This window comes from Xyrauchen texanus, unplaced genomic scaffold, assembly GCF_025860055.1.
Source record: "Xyrauchen texanus isolate HMW12.3.18 unplaced genomic scaffold, RBS_HiC_50CHRs HiC_scaffold_332, whole genome shotgun sequence".
Lineage (NCBI taxonomy): Eukaryota > Metazoa > Chordata > Actinopteri > Cypriniformes > Catostomidae > Xyrauchen > Xyrauchen texanus.
This window is the reverse complement of record NW_026266300.1, coordinates 1-19,581: the sequence shown is the minus strand read 5'-3', so window position 1 is coordinate 19,581 and position 19,581 is coordinate 1. Positions and strand designations below refer to the sequence as shown.

Genomic DNA, 19,581 nt, shown 5'->3' with positions numbered 1-19,581 from the left:
AAGCTGTCATTGTTTCACATGGACGATTTTTTTAATGAGAACTATTTGAAGTAGTTTGGAAATGTTTTTTCAAATTGTAATAGAAATTCCTCATGTCTGACTATACATTGTGATCAGTTGAATGCCACTTTGGTGAATAAAAGTAACAATTTCTTTCCATAAGAGCCAAATCTGTACAATATACCTACATTTTGGCCGTATGTGTGTGTGTGTGTGTGTGTATATATATAATTCATTTTTTATTCGTTTAATTTCTAAGCTTATTTCTTTCTAGAAAATATCAGAATCACCAATCAGCTTTAAACTGTATTTAAATTTGGTATTTAGACCTACAGTTTGAAAGTAGGGCTGCAAAAATTACAAACCTCAAAAAATGTAAAATAAAATAAAAACAGCTCATATAGTTTGACCCCCGAGTTAGACAATCAACACTTTATGGATGTTATAAAGTTTCGATTCGTTTTTTTTTTTTTTTTTTTTAGTTTCAGGCCCTTTTTTGTAGCCTATTTGTTGAAATGGCCCGATACGAAGACGTGTTAATGCCAAGACACAAAGATAAAAACATTTTTTGTTTTTGAACCGTCCATTGTGTGTTTGAGCACGCGCAAACCGGTCCGGTGAGAGCGTATGGGGTGATGGAGAAACAGCGGACCGGTTTATCAGGCTCTGGCGGAGTAGGCCTACATAAGAACCGCCCGCAGAATCCCGCCGTAGACCACAATCATGATCCATCTCATCATCGCAGTTGCTTTCATTGGAGTTCTTTATGTCTTTTTGGTGAACACCTTGTTTAAGGAGTCCAAATGTAAAGGAATGGCTGATATGTCCGGGAAAACGGCAATTATTACAGGTGAGCCTTTAAAACAACTTTTACTGTAGTCAAAACAACCTTCTAGACATTTTAAATCGTTTAAAACTCAAAGCACCTGTGTTAGGTTTGCAAGACCTACGCCACGAGTGACGCGATAAATGCGGCAAACCAGACGAATCTTACAAACATGCTCATGATAAAACACTTTCCACCTGTAGATTAACACAAACATGTTTTAGAGTCATAAGATATTCCTTAGAAGAATCTTGAACCGAATCATATGAATCATCTACATGGCTGGCGATTATATTCAAATAGCTACATGTTCTGAGAGATAACTCGTTATTAAACCACATGTTTGTCTGCTCATGTACAACTAGAATGCTTTATTTTCTGGTTATGAGAGATGTTTGATGTTTCAGGTGGGAATACAGGTATCGGGAAGGCTACAGCTATGGATTTGGCTGGTCGTGGAGTGAGAGTGATTCTGGCCTGCAGAAACAAACAGAAAGCTGAGGCAGCTATAAAAGACATCAAAATGGTATGTTAACGTTCACATATTACAACTGTATGGTTGATTTTAAAAAAGCACTGTATTTACTGGCCCAATTCTTGCTCTTCAGGCCACAGGCAGCGATGATGTCCTGTTTATGGAGCTTGATCTCGGAAGCCTCAAAAGTGTGCGAGCATTTGCAGAGAACTTCCTCAAATGTGAATCCAAACTGGATCTCCTCATCAATAATGCAGGTAGGCCCAACCAATTGCAACCAACCCTCAAAATAATATTTTCTAATGTTGGATATATTTCATATATATGTCTGTTATCTGTTTTGGACAATGAATACCCTTGTACAGGTTAAAAAAAATGCCCCCATTGTAGTTATGGCCCTAAAACAGTAATTACATCATGGCTTTCATGGTTAGGTCTTGTGGCAGATGGTCGAACCGAGGATGGTTTTGGTGTTGAGTTTGGCGTCAACCATCTTGGCCACTTTCTGCTCACCTGTCTTCTGCTGGACCGTCTAAAGGAGAGTCCTGCAGCTCGGGTCATCACTCTGTCCTCCATGGCCTATCGCTGGGGCAAGATTGATTTCGATTCTCTAGTCGCCACTAAAGACCTGGGATCTGGTAGATACAGCTGGCAGTTCTTCCAGGCCTATTGCAACAGCAAACTCTGCAACTCCCTGTTCACTCATGAACTGGCTAAGAGACTGAAGGGCACAAGTGTGACCTGCTACAGTGTGCATCCAGGTAAATCATACTTGATCAACATGATCTCAAAATGTACCCTATGTACTTTCTGATGACATGTTCCTGGCCCTATTGTGAATCATTAATTGGCCAAGGTTTTTACACCTCTGAACAAGCACCTCATGTATAGACTTCATGATTCCTTCAGTGTCTGACGGATGAAGTCAAGTCCTGTCCTACATTTTCTTTTCTCTCTCGTAATGTCTATTACGGAAGTAAAATGGCTAGTGAATGCCATTTCATGTTGATTTTAACTATGCTAAAAGGCATTTCTGACAATCGCAATTTGATTTTTTTTTTTTTTTTAAACGCCTTCATATTCTCATACCACACGTGGTTGGGTATGTACAGTATGTGTTTGTACAGCATTCATGATCTCGCCAATCTAATCTCATACTATTTGGAAGGTTCAGAGCCATTTCTCATTTCCTGTTTACACCTTGCATTGTTTTAAAGGAATATTTTTGGTATAATACAAGTTCAGCTCAATCGAAAGCCATTGTGGCATAATAATGATAACCATAAACATTTTGTCTTGCCCCGCCTTTTCTTAAAAAATAAATAAATAAGCTAAAATTGAGGTGACCGTGTGGCACTTACAATGGAAGTGAATGTGACCAATCTGTAAATGTTGAAATACTCACTGTTTCAAAAGTATAGCCACAAGACATAAATGATGTGTGTTAACATGAATTTAGTCTGATAAAATCACATACAAACCTTTTCTGTGTAAAGTTATAGCTAGATTTACAACTGTGTTACCATGACAGTGTAATGTAAACAAACCCTAACATTACAAAAATGACAATTTATATAACTTTACAGCTCAAATAATACACATACTTTTGCAGAAGAATTAATGTGTGCTTTTATAAGCTTCACATTTCTGCCTTTTCAACCCTCCAAAAATTGGCCCCATTCGCTTCCATTGTAAGTGCCTCACTATAACCTCGATTTTTGCTTATTTTTAAAGAAAAGGATGGACGAGTCAAAATAATATGTTTGGTTAAAGCAAGACAAATGCGTAATATCACATTGCCTTTTGTCTCTTTGCAGGTGTCGTGAAGACTGAGCTCTCCCGCCATGTCAGTCTTTGGCAGAAGGTGTTTATCGAGCCCGTGGCTAGACTGCTGTTCCTGGACCCAAAGACCGGAGCCCAGACGACTCTTCATTGTGCCGTTCAGGAAGGAATCGAACATTTGAGTGGACGTTATTTCTCTTGCTGTGCAATGGAGGAAGTTAGTGCCAAAGCCAAGGACGACGCAGTGGCCAAAAAACTTTGGGAAGTGAGTGAACGACTAGCTGGCCTCTCATAAACCCAGAGGAACTGTTTAATAATGTCTGGTCGATGAAGACCATCTCTGATGTCTGTGAACTTACTCCTAGAGGAAAAACCACGCGTGATGTGATGAAACAGATTGTGGCATTCTCTGTTAAATGGTACACACAATTATTTACAAATTTTACATAGTTTTTTTACTTGTATAGTTACATATTCCAATGTGTTGGTGTGAGTGTTTTTTTTATTGTATTAAAGTATGTAATTGAATCACTATTTTCTTGGGTGTGGATTTTTTTTTTTTTAACATTGTGCAATTTGTCATTATTTAAAGTTCAAACAAATATGAATACAGTACTTTACACAAATGTGACCATGTCAAAAGAAAATGGAAAGTGAATTGTAATGAAATCACAGACATAACTTTTGATCTTGAATCGGATGATGGTGAATACAGATATAGTGGGATATTTCCTGATAAAAACCTTATATTGACAGGTGTGTGCCTTTCAAATCATGTCCAATCAGTTGAATTTGCCACAGGTGGACTCCAATCAAAGTGTAGATGATCCAGATAAATGGGATGCACCTGAGCAAAATTTCAAGTGTCACAGCAAAGTCGAGTCTGAATACCTAGGTCAATGTGATATTTTCCTTTTCAATAATTTGCAAAGTTATCAAATAATTATTTTTTTTTTAATTATGGGGTATGGAATGTAGATGTGTGTTTTTTTAAAAATTATTTTAAGCTTTTAAAGCATAGGGCTGCAACAACAAAATTTGAAAAAAATGAAGGGGTCTGAATACTTTCTGAATGCACTGTATATTATCAATCTCTGTGCTCTGGTGTCTGGAGGTTAAACGTTAAATTACACACACGACCCTTGAGATTATAAAGAAAATTTTTGTTAATACAGAAAATGACAACAAAAGAAAACTAGTGCATTTCCACAGAATGAAAAACTGCAATACAAACTAAATCTAAAGTGCTCCAAGTTTAGTTTCCTGAAATGTACAATGGCTAAAAATCTCTGAACATCATTTAAATTATGTCTTGGTCAATATCTTTCAGATCAGATTGACACGACAACAAAAATACTAACCATAAAGTAAGTTACAGGTAAGCTAAAACTGTAATATGAATCTAAACTTGTTAGCCCTACTATGAAATCTTTAAAGGGGTCATGACATGAGCAATACATTTTTTTCCTTGTTCTTATGACATAAGCCATTGTACTATGAAAACATACTTTCAGTTTCAGAACTGTGCAAAAAGTGCATTAGTTGAAACCAAGCTGCCAAAACGACTCCTATACTTCCTCCAGATTGTGGTCACACTGTGGTATGCATTTTGCATCTGACCAACAACACATCAAAGCCTACTTTAACTTTAACCACTTCTGTAGCCCCTGCAGTAGCAGTAAGCAATGAGATGGCAGATCATTCAAAAGTATAGAGCCAATCATAACAGTGGGTGTGTATTGTCAAGTCTTAAAGGAGTAGGAGCAACAAAACTGATATGTTTCTGACAGAAGGTCTAAATGAAGGCGAGTTCCAATATTTACTGGAAAATGATCATGTTTTACAAAATATATGACTTGTTTTGTTTTTTGTGCAAAAAACCTACTAATATGATAAGTGAAACTCAAGGAACATATTAACATAATAAAAAGGGCATGTCATGACCCCTTTATAGTATTTATGCTAAGTATATATAATCAAATATACAAATTAACAAGTCTAAAAATCATTATACTGAAATTGCCACTTTTCCCTTTTAAAGTCTTTTTCTGCTTTTAAAGAGTCCGCTTTTGCATGCTCATTCCACAGATGGTGAACAATAATACATTTGGTCTTTGTTTTTTAATTACCCTAAAAAACTGAGATGAAAAAGGTCTGGAACCATGTTAATTCCACATTGTCCAACCTGCATCAAGTCTCCTTTTGCTGACATGATCTGTATTTCAACAGGATCAAACTCATGCATCTATGCATCAGAGTCTGGCTGCGTCAGGGGCCTGGGAGTGAGTATTGACACTGACTACCACCCCTGGAGTCACGAATTCGAATCCAGCGTGTGCTGAGTGACTCCAGCCAGGTCTCCTAAGCAACCAAATTGGCCAGGTTGCTAGGGAGGGTAGAGTCACATTGGGTAACCTCCTCGTGGTCGCGATTAGTGGTTCTCACTCTCAATGTGGCACGTGGTGCAATTTATGCATGGATCGTGGAGAGTAGCATGAGCCTCCACATGCTGTGAGTCTCCGCGGTGTCATGCACAATGAGCCATGTGATAAGATGTGCGGATTGATGGTCTCAGAAGTGGAGGCAACTGAGACTTGTACTCTGCCTCCCGGATTGAGGCGAGTAACCACGCCACCACGAGGACCTACTAAGTAGTGGGAATTGGGCATTCCAAATTGGGGAGAAAAGGGGATAAAAAAGTCAAATTTAATTAAAATATAAAAGTCTGGCTGCGTCAATCCTATAAAATCTGCATCTAGGGTGGTGCCTACACCAGTGTAATTTCCACCTCTTCCCTTTTCTGCACTTGGCCCTGCGCCTGCTGTTTCGGCGGTGGAGGGGCAGCTCGTACCTGCAGAAGATAACAAACACCCATAAGACCTCACAAAAAACTGGACCACATTGTCATGTAGTGTTAAGCTTTAAGGGTGGAGTGGTCTTACAGGTCTTATGGTGCATGACCCGCACTCTGCTGGGGATCTGGTTAATGGGAAGTGGGCGTGGCCTGTGGAGAACACAACAGATGAGTGGGGGCGGCTACAAACCCTTGGTTAGACTTGGTTATGTGTTTCTGTCCTGGGGCTGTTCAGACCGAACACATTCTTACGTTTAAAACAGCTAGATGCAGCGCAACAAACCTAAAAGAATGCAGATATCTCGAGATGTGTTTTTAAAAGTCAAAGTTCATTTTGGAAACAGTGAAAAACTATTTAAAAACAGCGCAGATGTCCAAAAAACGCTAACATTTAATTAGGAACTGTAAGAAACTGTTCATTTTGAAGGGTTTTCATTTCATAGGGTTTACTATAACCTGTAGGATTTAATGTTTTGTCCTATTTTTGCAGGTTTTGCAGTAATGTAGGATTTAAGTCATGTAGTAGGTTAATTGCTATTTTGTAGGGTTTACTGTAGTTTTATATGATAAACTGTAGTGCTGTAGGCTTTACTGTAGGGTTTACAGTCATGCACAAGGGTTTGCGGTTATTTGTAGGGTTTCCTGTAGAGTTTACTATCATACAATAGAGTTTACTGTAAGGCTGTCATACAGCAGGGTTTACTGTAGGGTTTTTTCATACAGTGGGATTCAGTGTAATTTGATAGGTTTTACTGTGCCAAATAAAATTAGAAATTAAAATTTTCATCAAATTTAAGATAAAAATGCAAATTCAAAGCCTAAAAGTGTACATTCGAAATTTTAATGTGTGCCAAGCAACTGGTGATGACTTCAGACCGAAAAAAGGCTAGACGCAACGAATACATTTTTTTTTAATTCTCTTATCATTTAATCACCCTCATGCCATCCCAGATGTGTATGACCTTCTTTCTCCAATGAACAGAAACAAAGATGTTTAGAAAAATATCTCAGCTCTGTAGGCCCATACAATGCAAGCGAATGGTGATCAGAAATTTGAAGCTCCAAAAAGCACATAAAGGCAGCATTAAAGTAACATCAGTGGTTGAATCCATATCTTCAGATGCGATATGATAGATGTGGGTGGGAAACAGATCAATATTTAAGTCCTTTTTGACTATCAATGTCCACTTTCACTCTCTTATCTCCTAAGAGTTTTATTATTTTATTTTTGATGATTTGTGTTGTTCATATCACCACCTACTGGGCAGGGAGGAGAATTTATAGTAAAAAAATATTAAATGTGATCGGTTTCTCACACACTCCTATCACATCACTTCTTAAGACACGGATTAAACCACTGGAGTCATATGGGTTACTTTTATGCAGCCTTTATGTGCTTTTTCTAGCTTCAAAGTTCTGGTCACCATTAATTTAGCATTGTATGGAGCTGAGATATTCTTCTAAAATCTTCATTTGTGTTCAGCAGAAGAAAGGGATGGCATGAGGATGAGTAAACACTAGATTTTACTGTAATTTCATAGGGGTTACTGTTATTAGGTAGGGATTACTGTAATGCTGAAAAGTTTACTGTAGGGTTTACAGTCAGACACTAGGGTTTGCTGTAATTTGTAGGGTTTTCCGTAATTTAGTATGGTTTACTGTAAAGCTGAAGGGTTTACAATCACAGTGTCGGGTTTGCCAGGGTATTGTAAGTCTTACTTTGGGTTGGAATTTTGGGGGGTTCTGGGGTTTGGTAGTCATTCAAAGTGTGTGAGCTGGTCAGGGGGGTCAGTGAGTGTGAAACCGGGCTGCTAAAAGATGGAAACTGGTTCACCGAACAGGGTGGATAATCCTGAACTGACAGAGATACCTGATGGTAAAAAACAGTTGATACAGTGATCACAAAAAATTTAAATAATTCAACTTTTAACAGCTGTTTACTATATATTTGAATTAAACACATTTCAAATGAAGATGTGTGTGTAAACCTGCACATTCATGCTCCTGTGTGTTTGTGCACCCTCTGGTCCACATAGATCCTCCACTAACACTGCAGGAAAGACGCCCACTGCACCATTGAACTCGCCCTCCAAGAACCCATCATCCTCCTGGTTGTGTTTGCTGAGGATTCGAATCAAAGCTCCCTCTGGGAAGGACAACTCATCCTCTGTCTGAGCCTCATAGCAATACAGAGCCCTAGTCAAATTTATAGCTGTGCAGGAAAGAAAGGGACAGGACAGTTTTTATTAATATATGTTCATTTGTCAATGAAGCATTCAATACTAACTTAGTATACTATTTTAGGCACACTGCAAAAGTGTGTTGCATTGCTGTAAAAAAATACTAATGACCAAAATATGTTTAATTTTATTTTAAAATATACAGTGTATTTGATTTGCTAGTGGTCTCACTGCTGGCATGACAGTTTGGACTGATCTGTGCGGTTAGTGTCTCTATTTCTGGCTCATGTTCTGCAGAGGTGCTGGAGGTGTGTGACTGGGTGTCCGGGCTGGAGAGAGACTGAAGCATGCTCAGTAGAGAGCTGGATGTTGGGAGCTGCAGGTATTTCTCTGGCACGTATCCCACCTGCCCTGCTCTGTTCCTAGCCTGAAAAACACAAACATAATGGGATAGTTCACACAAAAATGAAATTTCTCTCATCATTTAATCACCCCCTGCCATCTCAGATGTGTTTGACTTTCTTTCTTCCACTGAACACAAACTAAGATTTTTATAAGAATATCTCAGCTCTGTAGGTCCATACAATGCAAGTGAATTGTGGCCAGAACTTTGAAGCTCCAAAAAGCACATAAAGGCAGCATAAAATTAATCCCTAAGACTCATAAAATGATATGTCTGGGTGAGAAACAGATCAATATTAAAGTCCTTATTTGCTATAAATTATCCTCCCTGCCCAGTAAGTGCTGATATGCAGGAAGAAGGTGAAAGTTAAAGTGAAGATTTATAGTAAAAACACTTAAATATTGATCTGTTTCTCAACCTCACTCATATTTCTTCTGAAGATATAGATTTAACCGCTGGAGTCTTATGGGTTACGTTTATGCTGCTTTTTGGACCTTCAGATTTCTGACCATTCACTTGCATTGAAAGGGCCAACAGAGCTGAGATATTCTTCTAATCTTCATTTGTGTTCAGCAGAAGATAGAAAGTCATAAACATCTGGGATGGCATGAGGTTGAGTAAATGATGAGAGAATCTATCTGTGAACTATTCCTTAACGACAAATGCTAACATAACATGTAAACATGTGAGTGTATGTACATGGATGTGTTTACCTTAACCCAGTCCTCCATGTCCCCATCATCAATAAGCTCCAGTATCTCCTGTTCCTGGATGGTGAGCTCATCAGTCTGGGATGCCTGTGGAAGTAAAGCACAAGAGAAATGAATGAATAGAACAAGAAAAGACTGGAAGAAGATGGATCTCTCAGCATTAAGAACTCAGGATTCATCCAAAGAGAAGTTTGTGCTTTTGTCTGCCGTGGGCAAGGAGAAAACAGCTTCTTTAACAAAAATCATGCTGTTAAACCTCAATGCATTGGTTGATGCTGCTGTGGATGCATGACATTGTTAAAGGAATAGTTCACCTAAAAAGAACATTTTAATTATTTAAAGTGATTACATCGCTTCAGAAGACTATATGATTCTATATGTGAGTGTAAACGTTTATTTTATTTGTAATTTGTTGTTGTTTATACATAGATCCTTTCATACATGCTCCTTTCCTCATTAGAAAAAAACGTGTTAAAGGGTTGAAGGTTGAACTTAAATTCAAAATTTCAAGTATCCGATTACTTATTTTTAATCTGTAAAGAGTACTCGACTACAAAAAATACTCATCCCTAGTACCTGGTAAGAGTAGAGCACAGAGCAGGTGAGGGGGTAGTTCCTGTGAGTACTGGAGGGGCTGGAACTGCTGTCATCCAGCGTCTCTGTGTCCTCATCATCCTCTCGGTCAAAATCAACAGCATGCTTTAGACATAAACACACAAAAATTGCTGCTGAAGTACAGTTATATTTGGCAGGATCACAGTCATTGTGATTTATCGGCATCAACTCATAAATAACAAATACAACATTTGAGTAAATCTGGCTTTGAGTTTGAAAGATAGACTTACAGAAAAGGAAGCATCATGGGTATTGTTGACGGTAGCCCATCTCTCGTTCTCCAGTTCCTCCATCACTTGGTTCATTGCGCTCTTCAGCCAGACATCTACAGCCACACCCACATCTCTGAGCAGGTTCAGACGAGCATCTGCCTTCAGTTTTACTGTCTACAATAAGAGTGAACTCTTCAACTACATGTCCTGTGGCAAAAAATCTTGTCTTGTCTTGGATGTCCTGGGCATGCATCTATTTTAACAGTACTTCCTACAGTTAAACTAACTACTAAATCCTACTGTTTTGTCAAACTTTGATACATATTCTTGTAGCGTGACTAAATATTCCACCTTTTTCCAGTAGAGGGCATGTGATGCCTCTAATCCAGAACTGTAATTATTACCTCTGATTTACGAATGCATTCTCTCGCATCGTCCATTTTCATTTCCAGCTCGTTGTTGATCTGGTCTTGTTGATGTGACTCTTCATACTCCGACAGTGTCTAGAAACCCATCACACAGAACACATATTCAACATTGCACAAAAGTTAGGTCAGGGGCCATATTTTAAGAGCACTAGCACTAAGCCATAAATTAAACATGTAAAGCCAATAGGCAGGGCCATGAAGTATTGGTATTTTCGTGCAAACATGCGCTAAGTCTAGACACAAGTGGGTTTGGCGAAATTGCGCTAATGGGCTGGGTCAAGTGCAATTTAATTCTAAAATTCTTCTCTGGCATCATCCGTGTCCTATTGTATAGTACATTCCCTGTCAAGCACCAGCAATATAAACAAAGACAGCACATTCATATGATGTTGGTAGTGTAAATTAATGTATGTATGTATGTATGTATGCATGCATGAATTAGTAGAATCAAAATATGGACTTACATTCTTTTTTCCATTAACCTCTGTTGAATGTCAGGCATATTTCTATGACAGTGACACGCTCCTTTTACACACATGGAAATGCTCCATTAAATTATTGAGAATGTAAGTATTAATAAACATTTTCATCTACTGACACACAAATCATGGCTACTATTAAAGGCCCAGGTAAACTTCAATTTTGAGCATTGCGGATCGACACACGCCTGGTAGACTGCGTTGCCTTTGTGAGTTTACTCCTCTCACCGAAACCGAACGCCTCCGATGCATGCCCACTACAACTTCTTTGTGATACTCTTTTAGTACAGGCAATAGCAGGTGCATGCATCAGCAGCTGCATTCCAAGACTGATGATACACCACACTGCAATCTCACACTCGCAATTGTGTTGTTGTAATGAATGTCAGTATGACTGTGGGTTGTCTGTGGCCTTGTGGAACAATATATTCCAACTACAGCTGTAATGTATTCATAAAATTACATGAATCAACATGTTAGAATATCACACCATTTACAGTGACAGCTCCCTTTTACCCTTTGTGTGAAGATGATGTTCTTGTGCTCTTTGGCAACGCGTGTGGCCCATTTCCGTGCTTCCTTATTCAGACTGTGGTCTTCAGCTGTGCCACTCTCTTTCAGTAGCTCACTGACCTGAGAGAGAGAGAGAGAGAGAGAGAGAGAGAGAGAGAGAGAGAGAGAGAGAGAGAGAGAGAGAGAGACCACCATTGACCAACACACCTCACACAGATTATTTTTTCTATACATGAAACTACATTTAGTTCATTTTGCTACAATTCTTGATCACCTCTCAGTCCAAATGTGTACATAAATTTCACAGCATGTCAAAAAATCTGAAACAACATTAATGACATTTTGAAAAAACAGGACTCTTAAAATATACTGTCATTAAATATTGACAGACAAAATCATTTTAAAGTGCTGTAAGCTCTTGAAGAAAGTTGCATTGAGATGCATGTTTACAGAATGTTATGACTGTTTCTGGAGTAAATGGTTCTTGTGAAATACATATGACTACAGCTCAAGTACCACTCCATCTGAGAGTGAGAAACACAGAAATGAATGACATTTACCATTCTGCTTTCAGAGTTTGCCACGGTTTTGTAATACAATTGTTCAATCATGATAAAATACTCTGTTTCTAAATAAAGATACAGTATTCAGTCTTTTCAAAGATTTTAAGGGATGAGGAAAAGGAAGGTGTTTGCAAGGGGTGTGGTCAGTTTCAATTCTCAATGCTCTCTTTTTATAGGGTGTCCTGCTTCCTGCCTGCACTGACGCCCAGTTTACCCCTGTCCTTCCGCCCTACCAGAGCAGAGGGCTGCATTCCTAATATTTTCATTAGGAACAGACAAATGCTTGTTTTATGAGGGAAACACTGAAAGAGGGGTAGCAAACAAACGAGCCACTGTGCTAGTGTGGTGTGAGGAGAAATGTGGTCAGCAGGTGGCGGTGTTGCATGGAAAGGGTTAGATTAGGAGCTCCCACCCTTTTGTAGATCTGCCTGCAGCTATATCCTTCTCCCTAAAGTATCAACAAAAATGTATATACATTAGAATTAGTCGATCTGCTGATTGCGCGGATGACAGGGATCAGCCTGAGGTTATCTAAAGTCACCAAAGTGGCCTGGATGGTTTTTGAGTCTGATGAATGCATGCATCCTGCTTGTCCCACTGGGTGTTTCGGTCGCTGTGTTAAAGTGGCAGAACAGGTGCTTAAGCTATTCGTGTGCTCTATCATGGACAGAACCTATACCTCCTCGAGCGCCAATGAACATTATTTTTGTTTCTTTAAAATAAGAATATATATAGCTTTTTCAAACGTCTGTGTATAAGGCCTCTCTCTCTCTCTCTGTATATATATATATATATATATATATATATATATATATATATATATATATATATATTTGTGTGTATTCATAATTCCATTCATTTCATGTTTATTCCAAGTTTCCTGGGAGAATGTGATGCAACCCTTCTGTTGGGATGGAACATACCAAATCATTTTCACAGGGTTGGTACTGGAAGGGGGTGGCTTTCTGAAGCACAGGGTTCTCCTGAATGAAAATCTGCTGGTGAATATCCTGTGTCACCTACAGGGGGCCAAACACACACAAAAATGCACAAGGACAGTTCAATTAATGTAATATAATGTCAAATTTCATAGTAACAAAAACACAACCAATATACTAATAATCTGTCACCTAGAGGAATGGTAGATGTGTGTGTGTGTGTGTGTGTGTGTGTGTGTGTGTGTGTGTGTGTGTGTGTGTGTGTGTGTGTGTGTGAGTGTGTGTGTGTGTGTGTGTGTGTGTGTGTGAGCGTGTATTTATCACTTTGTGGGGACCAAATGTCCCCATAAGGATAGTAAAACCCGAAATTTTTGACCTTGTGGGGACATTTTGTCGGTCCCCATGAGGAAAACAGCTTATAAATCATACTAAATTATGTTTTTTGAATATGTAAAAATGCAGAAAGTTTTCTGTGAGGGTTAGGTTTAGGGGTAGGGTTAGGTTTAGGGGATAGAATATAAAGTTTGTACAGTATAAAAACCATTATGTCTATGGAAAGTCCCCATAAAACATGGAAACACAACATGTGTGTGTGTGTGTGTGTGTGTGTGTGTGTGTGTGTGTGTGTGTGTGTGTGTGTGTGTGTGTGTGTTGTAACCTGTAACCTGACTCTGTACCAGAGACATTAAACCTGAGACAGAATCACACAAACTGAATGGAGACACTGCAAGAATTATCAAATTACACAAACACAAACAGACCTGAACATTTACTGATAGTAACGACACATACTACAGTCTAAATGTATTACTGAAACTTAGCTGGCTCTCTTCTGATTTACACATTTATAATAAGAAAACACCAAATTTGTATTGCTAATTTAAAAAATAATTCCAGTTACCACAACCTTGAAACATCATTACAACTTAAAAGGTCATCTAGTCTAACATAAGGTGAAAATCTCATTCCTACAACCCATTTCAGATTCTAGAGCAGGTAAATTTATCTGTTTAAGTTCAGTATTAACTGCATGAGCTGGGATTTGATCCAATAACCCTCCAGTGGCAGATTATATTACCTGCTCTACATTCGGCCACTGTGGTTCATTTGTGTTTTTCCATAGCAGTGTAAACTCAAGAGTGTGTGTAACTCACGCCACTAGACATCTCCAGCAAGCACTGGAAAGTGCCCTGAATGCTTTGAGACGTCTCGAGCTCCGTCTGACACAGTGAGATCAGAAAACTCTGTACATAATCGTAGAAACTGCCATCTAGAACCTGGACTCCAAAAAAGAGACCACTTTTTATTAATTTTTCCAAAGGTTTTTGGTTTCTATCTCAAAATATATAACTAATATTCATGCTGGAATTCCAGTCTCACCTTGATGCAGTTGATCAGATCTGTCTCATAGTAACGGTCCTGATGAGCATTAGCTTCTGCCAGTGTGAGCAGATAATCATTCCTCGCTTGAGTGGCTTTGGACTTCCATTCGTTCTTCTTGGCTTTCAGCTGAAATCCACAGGAAACATGTTCAAATGTGTTCATTTAGTCACCAAGATTTATTAGCAGATATTTTAACATAAAGATCAGAGCTGGCGTCTTGATCTTGTGGTCTTGGTCTTCAGACGTTTCAAAACCACAAAAACGTGGCCTTGGTGTGGGTTTCAAAACGTTGTTCTAGATCTAGGTCAGACAAGATTACAGTCTACATACAGCGTAATAAATGTGATAATTACCTGGTCCACTAATTGGTGCAATGTATTTCATATCATGCCTCTGAAAACTGCATTGGCAAGAAACACGATGCTGCAATAAATTCAGCATTTGCTTTATTTCATTTAAATGGAAAGCCGACAGGTCCAGGACCTACAGCTTTGGATCTTGGGGTTAGGCCTTGGTCAGGGTCTGGGTCTTAAGCAGTATAGTCTTAGTCAGTATAGTCTTTGGGGTCTCTTCTTGTCTTAAAGTGATAGTTCACCAAAAAATGCTAATTCTCTTCTCATTTACTCAACCTCATGCCATACCGGATTTGTATGACATTCAATCTTCTGCAGAACACAAACAAAGATTTTTAGAAGAATATATCGGCTCTGTAGGTCCATACAATGCAAGTGAATGGTGTTCAACACTTTCAAAGCTCAAAGAAAGCACATGAAGGAAGCATCAAAGTAATCCATAAGGCTCCATGAATGGATCGCTTCAGAAGACATTGATTAAACCACTGGAGTCTTGTCGATTACTTTTATGTTGCCTCTCTGAGCTTTTTGGAGCTACAACGTTTTGTACCCTATTCACTTGCACTTGTATTGACTTATAAAGCTGATATATTCTCTAAAAATCTTCGTTTGTGTACTGCAGAAGAAGTCATACATATCTGGGATGGCATGAGGGTAAGTACATTTTCATTTTTTGGATGAACTATTCCTATTAGGGAATAGTATTGGTCTGGATCTGGGTATTGGGAGGTCTGGTCTTGAATACAACTCAAAGATGTTCCTTATGGTCCTTTTAAAGTCAAAACCACAACAACTGCGGCTTCTCTCTCTTACCTTCACACTTGCTCTCTTCAAACTGGAGCGAGACTGAAACAGGCTGAGTTTTGACCTTGGGTTGCAAGAGCCAACAGTAAGAAGAGAAGATGCAAGAGGACAGGTCAAGAAACAAGTGTTAAGAACACACCAAGAATAATAACAATGGTTGATTCGGAGGAGACCTGTGAAGAAAATGCACTGGTCCTATTTTACTACTTTAAGAAATAAAAAGGTATATTTTGCATATAGAAAATGAAGTTTATTTTTAGGGCCATTAAGATTGTTTTTATTTTAATTTGGACTAATTTCATGAAAGTTCCGCAAACGTTTTTGATACCCCAAAATTTTCATTACCGCAATGTGAAAAAATGTATATTGGTAATGCCTTTCATTTTAACTTATTTGAATGTAGTAAATACAGTAAAAAATAGTGTCACATGAGAATGTCACAATACAAAATAGCTTAATGATCCTAAATGTAGGCTTTATTTTCTTTATGCAAAATATAATTTCATATTTTCTTTTGTATTGATTTTGGGTTACATATGACCAGGACATTTTCTTGACAGATTGTGTGAGAATCACCCCAGTACATACAAGTGGATTCAAAACAGGAAAATGCACTGTAAACTTTTGCATGCTGAGCACCAGGGCATGTGATGTGACTTTGTTTACATGTTATAGGTTAGTGAGTGCTTCAGTGAACATACTTGGCCTCCATATCAGCTTTCTCTCTCACAGACTGCGCTGTCTGTTCCGCCTCCTGGTAGGTCTTTCTGGTCTTCGTCAGGTCTCTGATTGTGACCTGCAGATCGGCCTGAGCTCTCGCCAGCTGTTCACAGCACTGACAGTGAGAAAAGACAGATGAATAAACACTGTCATGCACAATCAAAAATGTTGCCTGGTCCTCCAGCTTCAGTAAAGAGAATGTGTTGATCTGTGGTCTGTTTACCCTCTTCAGCTGCAGGTCTTTCTGTACTCTGAGATTCTTAATGGGATCCGAGATCTGGCTCCTGTAGTTCTCACATCCATTGATACGAGACTGACTCACTTTCATCACACCTTCCAGGTATGACCTCCATACAGCCCAAACCTTCCTGTTCAAACAGACAAACTTGGCTTTTGAACACATGTAGACATCTCAATTTATAATCAGACTACTGCAATCCCTCCTTTTCCCTGTAGTCATAAGACTTGCTCCCTGCTCTTACCTAGAGTTTCTTAGCCTATTCTAAACTTTATCTTTGCTTCTACCAGGAGTCTTTAAACCTTTTCTAAAATGATCTTATAGTCCTGCTCTAAACCTAAACTATGCTCTTTCCTGATGTTTTTAGACTCTATTAGTTCTTTCCTGTCTGAATACGCTGCACAGCTCCTGGTCCAAGCTTTGGTCATTTCAAGACTGGACTACTGTAACGCTCTGTTGGCCGGCCTCCCAGCTAGTACGATTAAACTGCTGCAGATGGTCCAGCAGCTGTCTGATCTTCAATCAACCAAAGAGGGCTTACATAAACCCCTCTTCAGGACAGCCAATAAAACAGCACACTCTTACTTCAAGTCACTCCTCCAGGTCTATGTTCCTGCTCACTCTATGCAGTCAATGAACGAGCGGTGTCTGGACTCCAAAATCGTACATTTGCTAATAAGTATTTTTGTAATTCTTAAAACTAGATTTTCTACTTGTCAAGCGCAATTGGAAATCTGGTTTTAAGATATGTAATTTTTACAAAATTTAGTTAACATAAAACAATAAAAAAAAATCTGCCAATGGGGTAAGCAAAAATAAAATAAAAAATAAGATTTCCCTTTGAATTACATTTATTTGTCTTACCCCATTGGCAAACAGTTTTTTCTTGTATTAAGCATAAATCTCACTAAATTTGATTAGATTTATCTAAAAAAAAAAAAGACTTAAAATATTTTGCTTTTTAAGTAAATAAATCATGTTTTAAGAATGTTTAGATATTTTTACTGGAATACAAGACAAAAATACTTGTCTTGAAAAAAATGTTTTGCAGTGAACAGACTCTGCTTGCCTTAAATCTGCTCTTTTCTCAGAGTTCTTAGACTCTGTCTAAACCTCAAATCTGCTCTATCCTGAAGTCTTTAGTCCCTGTCTAAACAGTAAATTTGTTATTTCCTCGAGTATCTAAACCTGACCTCTAATCCTCAGGTATCTCTAACCTTGTTCTAAACCTAATCTTTAGTCCTGCTTTAATCCTCATTTCCATTCTTTCCTGGAGTCTTTAAATCTGGTTTAGACCTCATCTCTCATCTTTCCTGACATCTTTATAATCGGTCTCCGTCAAATCTGCTTTCTTAAGAGTTCTTAGACCCAGTCAAAACCTCATCTCTCCTCTTTCTTGATGTCTTTAGACTCGGTCTAAACATCATCTCTACTCTTTTTCTACATTCCTTAAACCCAGTCTAAACCTAATTTCTGCTTTTTCCTGATGTCTTTAGACCCAGTCTAAACAGTAAATCTGTTATTTCCTGGAGTATCTGAGTCCAAACCTGACCTATAATCCTGAAGAGTCTCTAAACTTGTTCTCAACCTAATCTTTGGTCCTCATTTAATCCTCTTATCCTCATTTCCATTCTTTCCTGGAGTCTTTAGACCTGGTTTAGGCCTTATCTCTCTTTTTTCCTGACATCAATCAGTCTAAGCCAAACCTGCTCTTTCATAGAGTCCTTAGACCCAGTCAAAACCTAAATTCTCCTCTTTCCTGACGTCTTTAGACTCAGTCTAAACATCAAATCTTCTCTTTCCTAGAGACCTAAGAGTTTTCTCACCTCTAATCCTGGAGTATCTCTAGACCTGTTCTAAACCTCCTCTCTGGTTTTACCTGGAGTCCCGTGGATCTTCTGAAGGGACTCCTGACCACTCCCGCTTCAAATACTGTGAGGCAAGTTTATGCAGAGCCTATAAAAAAAGAAAATAAGAGATAAGTCAACATACCTAAAACAGACTGATACCTGAAACAAGAGTTTCGATTCAGAATATCTGAATTCATATTTTAGGTTGACTCCAAGAGTCAATCTAAAAGGATATAATTGTGAGAGTATAAAACAACTCTTTGATTTATCCAATCACTCCAAATTAGTGCAAACATAGATTTTAAAGTACGCAATTGATCACTTGTAAAACAAAAGATTCTTCTAGATTAACACTTCTAGACTGAGTACCACAAACAAACTAATGAGCAAATATAAAAAAAACTTGCCTGATCCCTTAATGTCATGCAAAATATCTAAGCAACAAAAGTTTCAAACCTGTTTCTGTTTCTCTGTCCTTGCTGAAAAATATCTAGGTTACCATTTGGAAGGCAAATTTACTACCTGATACCTATCATTACCTAAAACAGTAACACTTTACAATAAGGTTCCATTAATAAACATTAGTTAATGGATTAGATATCATGAACTAACAGTGAACAATATATGTCTTACAGCATTTATTAATCTTTGTTGATGATTGTTAATAAAAAAACTAATTATTCATTGTCAGGTCATGTTAGTTCATTTGTATTACTATACTGTAAGTTGAAATTGACATTAACAAATGTTAATAAATGCTGTAAAAGTATTGTTCATTGTTAGTTCATGTAAACCAATGTTAACAAATGGAGCCTTATTGTTAAGCATTACCCCTAAAACTTTATCATACTGATTGTATGTACAGTGCAATTTTTAAAATGACTACACAGACACCTGAAGTGTCTAAAAGAGACACCAGAAGTTCATATATGGACAGAAAATGTCCAGCATCCACTCACAACACAGGACAGCATTTACTTATGCATTTCCTGTCTCTCAGACCACAAGCTGGCATTGCCAAACAAGATGAGCTGCCAGCTCAACTCAATAACCCTAAGCAAGAGAGAGACAATCTTCTCTTCACTAGCCAATCAGTACGAAGAAACTCTGCAGGTGCACAAGCTTCAGATCCAACAGCAAGTAATCTCTCTGACTTTCTCTCTCTCAAACACACACACACACACACACACACACACACACACACACACACACACACACACACACACACATCCTTATGAGGACTCTCCATAGACAT

At 38.3% G+C, this 19,581-nt stretch overlaps 2 protein-coding genes across 2 annotated transcripts; one reads left to right on the top strand and one right to left on the bottom strand.

Moving 5' to 3' along the window:
- Positions 1 to 647: 647 nt before the first annotated feature.
- dhrs13a.2 (dehydrogenase/reductase (SDR family) member 13a, tandem duplicate 2) lies at positions 648 to 3,573 on the top strand. The gene is made up of 5 exons (XM_052124798.1): positions 648 to 850; positions 1,234 to 1,352; positions 1,435 to 1,558; positions 1,736 to 2,062; positions 3,119 to 3,573. The coding sequence occupies exons 1-5, from the start codon at positions 724 to 726 to the stop codon at positions 3,376 to 3,378; spliced, it is 957 nt and encodes a 318-aa protein (XP_051980758.1). The 5' UTR covers positions 648 to 723; the 3' UTR covers positions 3,379 to 3,573.
- A 190-nt stretch (positions 3,574 to 3,763) lies between these two features.
- Positions 3,764 to 18,432, bottom strand: LOC127642058 (F-BAR and double SH3 domains protein 2-like; the record flags this gene model as incomplete). Its single annotated transcript, XM_052124796.1, has 17 exons — positions 3,764 to 5,934; positions 6,026 to 6,087; positions 7,657 to 7,807; positions 7,926 to 8,149; positions 8,349 to 8,544; positions 9,234 to 9,317; positions 9,807 to 9,929; positions 10,076 to 10,231; positions 10,462 to 10,560; positions 11,481 to 11,597; positions 12,964 to 13,059; positions 14,133 to 14,255; positions 14,359 to 14,487; positions 15,528 to 15,582; positions 16,220 to 16,353; positions 16,462 to 16,606; positions 18,356 to 18,432. Coding segments are annotated over 17 exons (2,055 nt in total), but the record flags the coding sequence as incomplete, so codon positions are not given.
- Between the last annotated feature and the right edge of the window lie 1,149 nt (positions 18,433 to 19,581).

Coding starts and splice junctions, on each gene's coding strand:
- dhrs13a.2 (XM_052124798.1), top strand. CDS start 724: ATGATCCATCTCATCATCGCAGTTGCTTTCATTGGAGTTCTTTATGTC. Junction 851..1,233: donor GAAAACGGCAATTATTACAG/GTGAGCCTTTAA, acceptor TTGATGTTTCAG/GTGGGAATACAGGTATCGGG. Junction 2,063..3,118: donor CTGCTACAGTGTGCATCCAG/GTAAATCATACT, acceptor GTCTCTTTGCAG/GTGTCGTGAAGACTGAGCTC.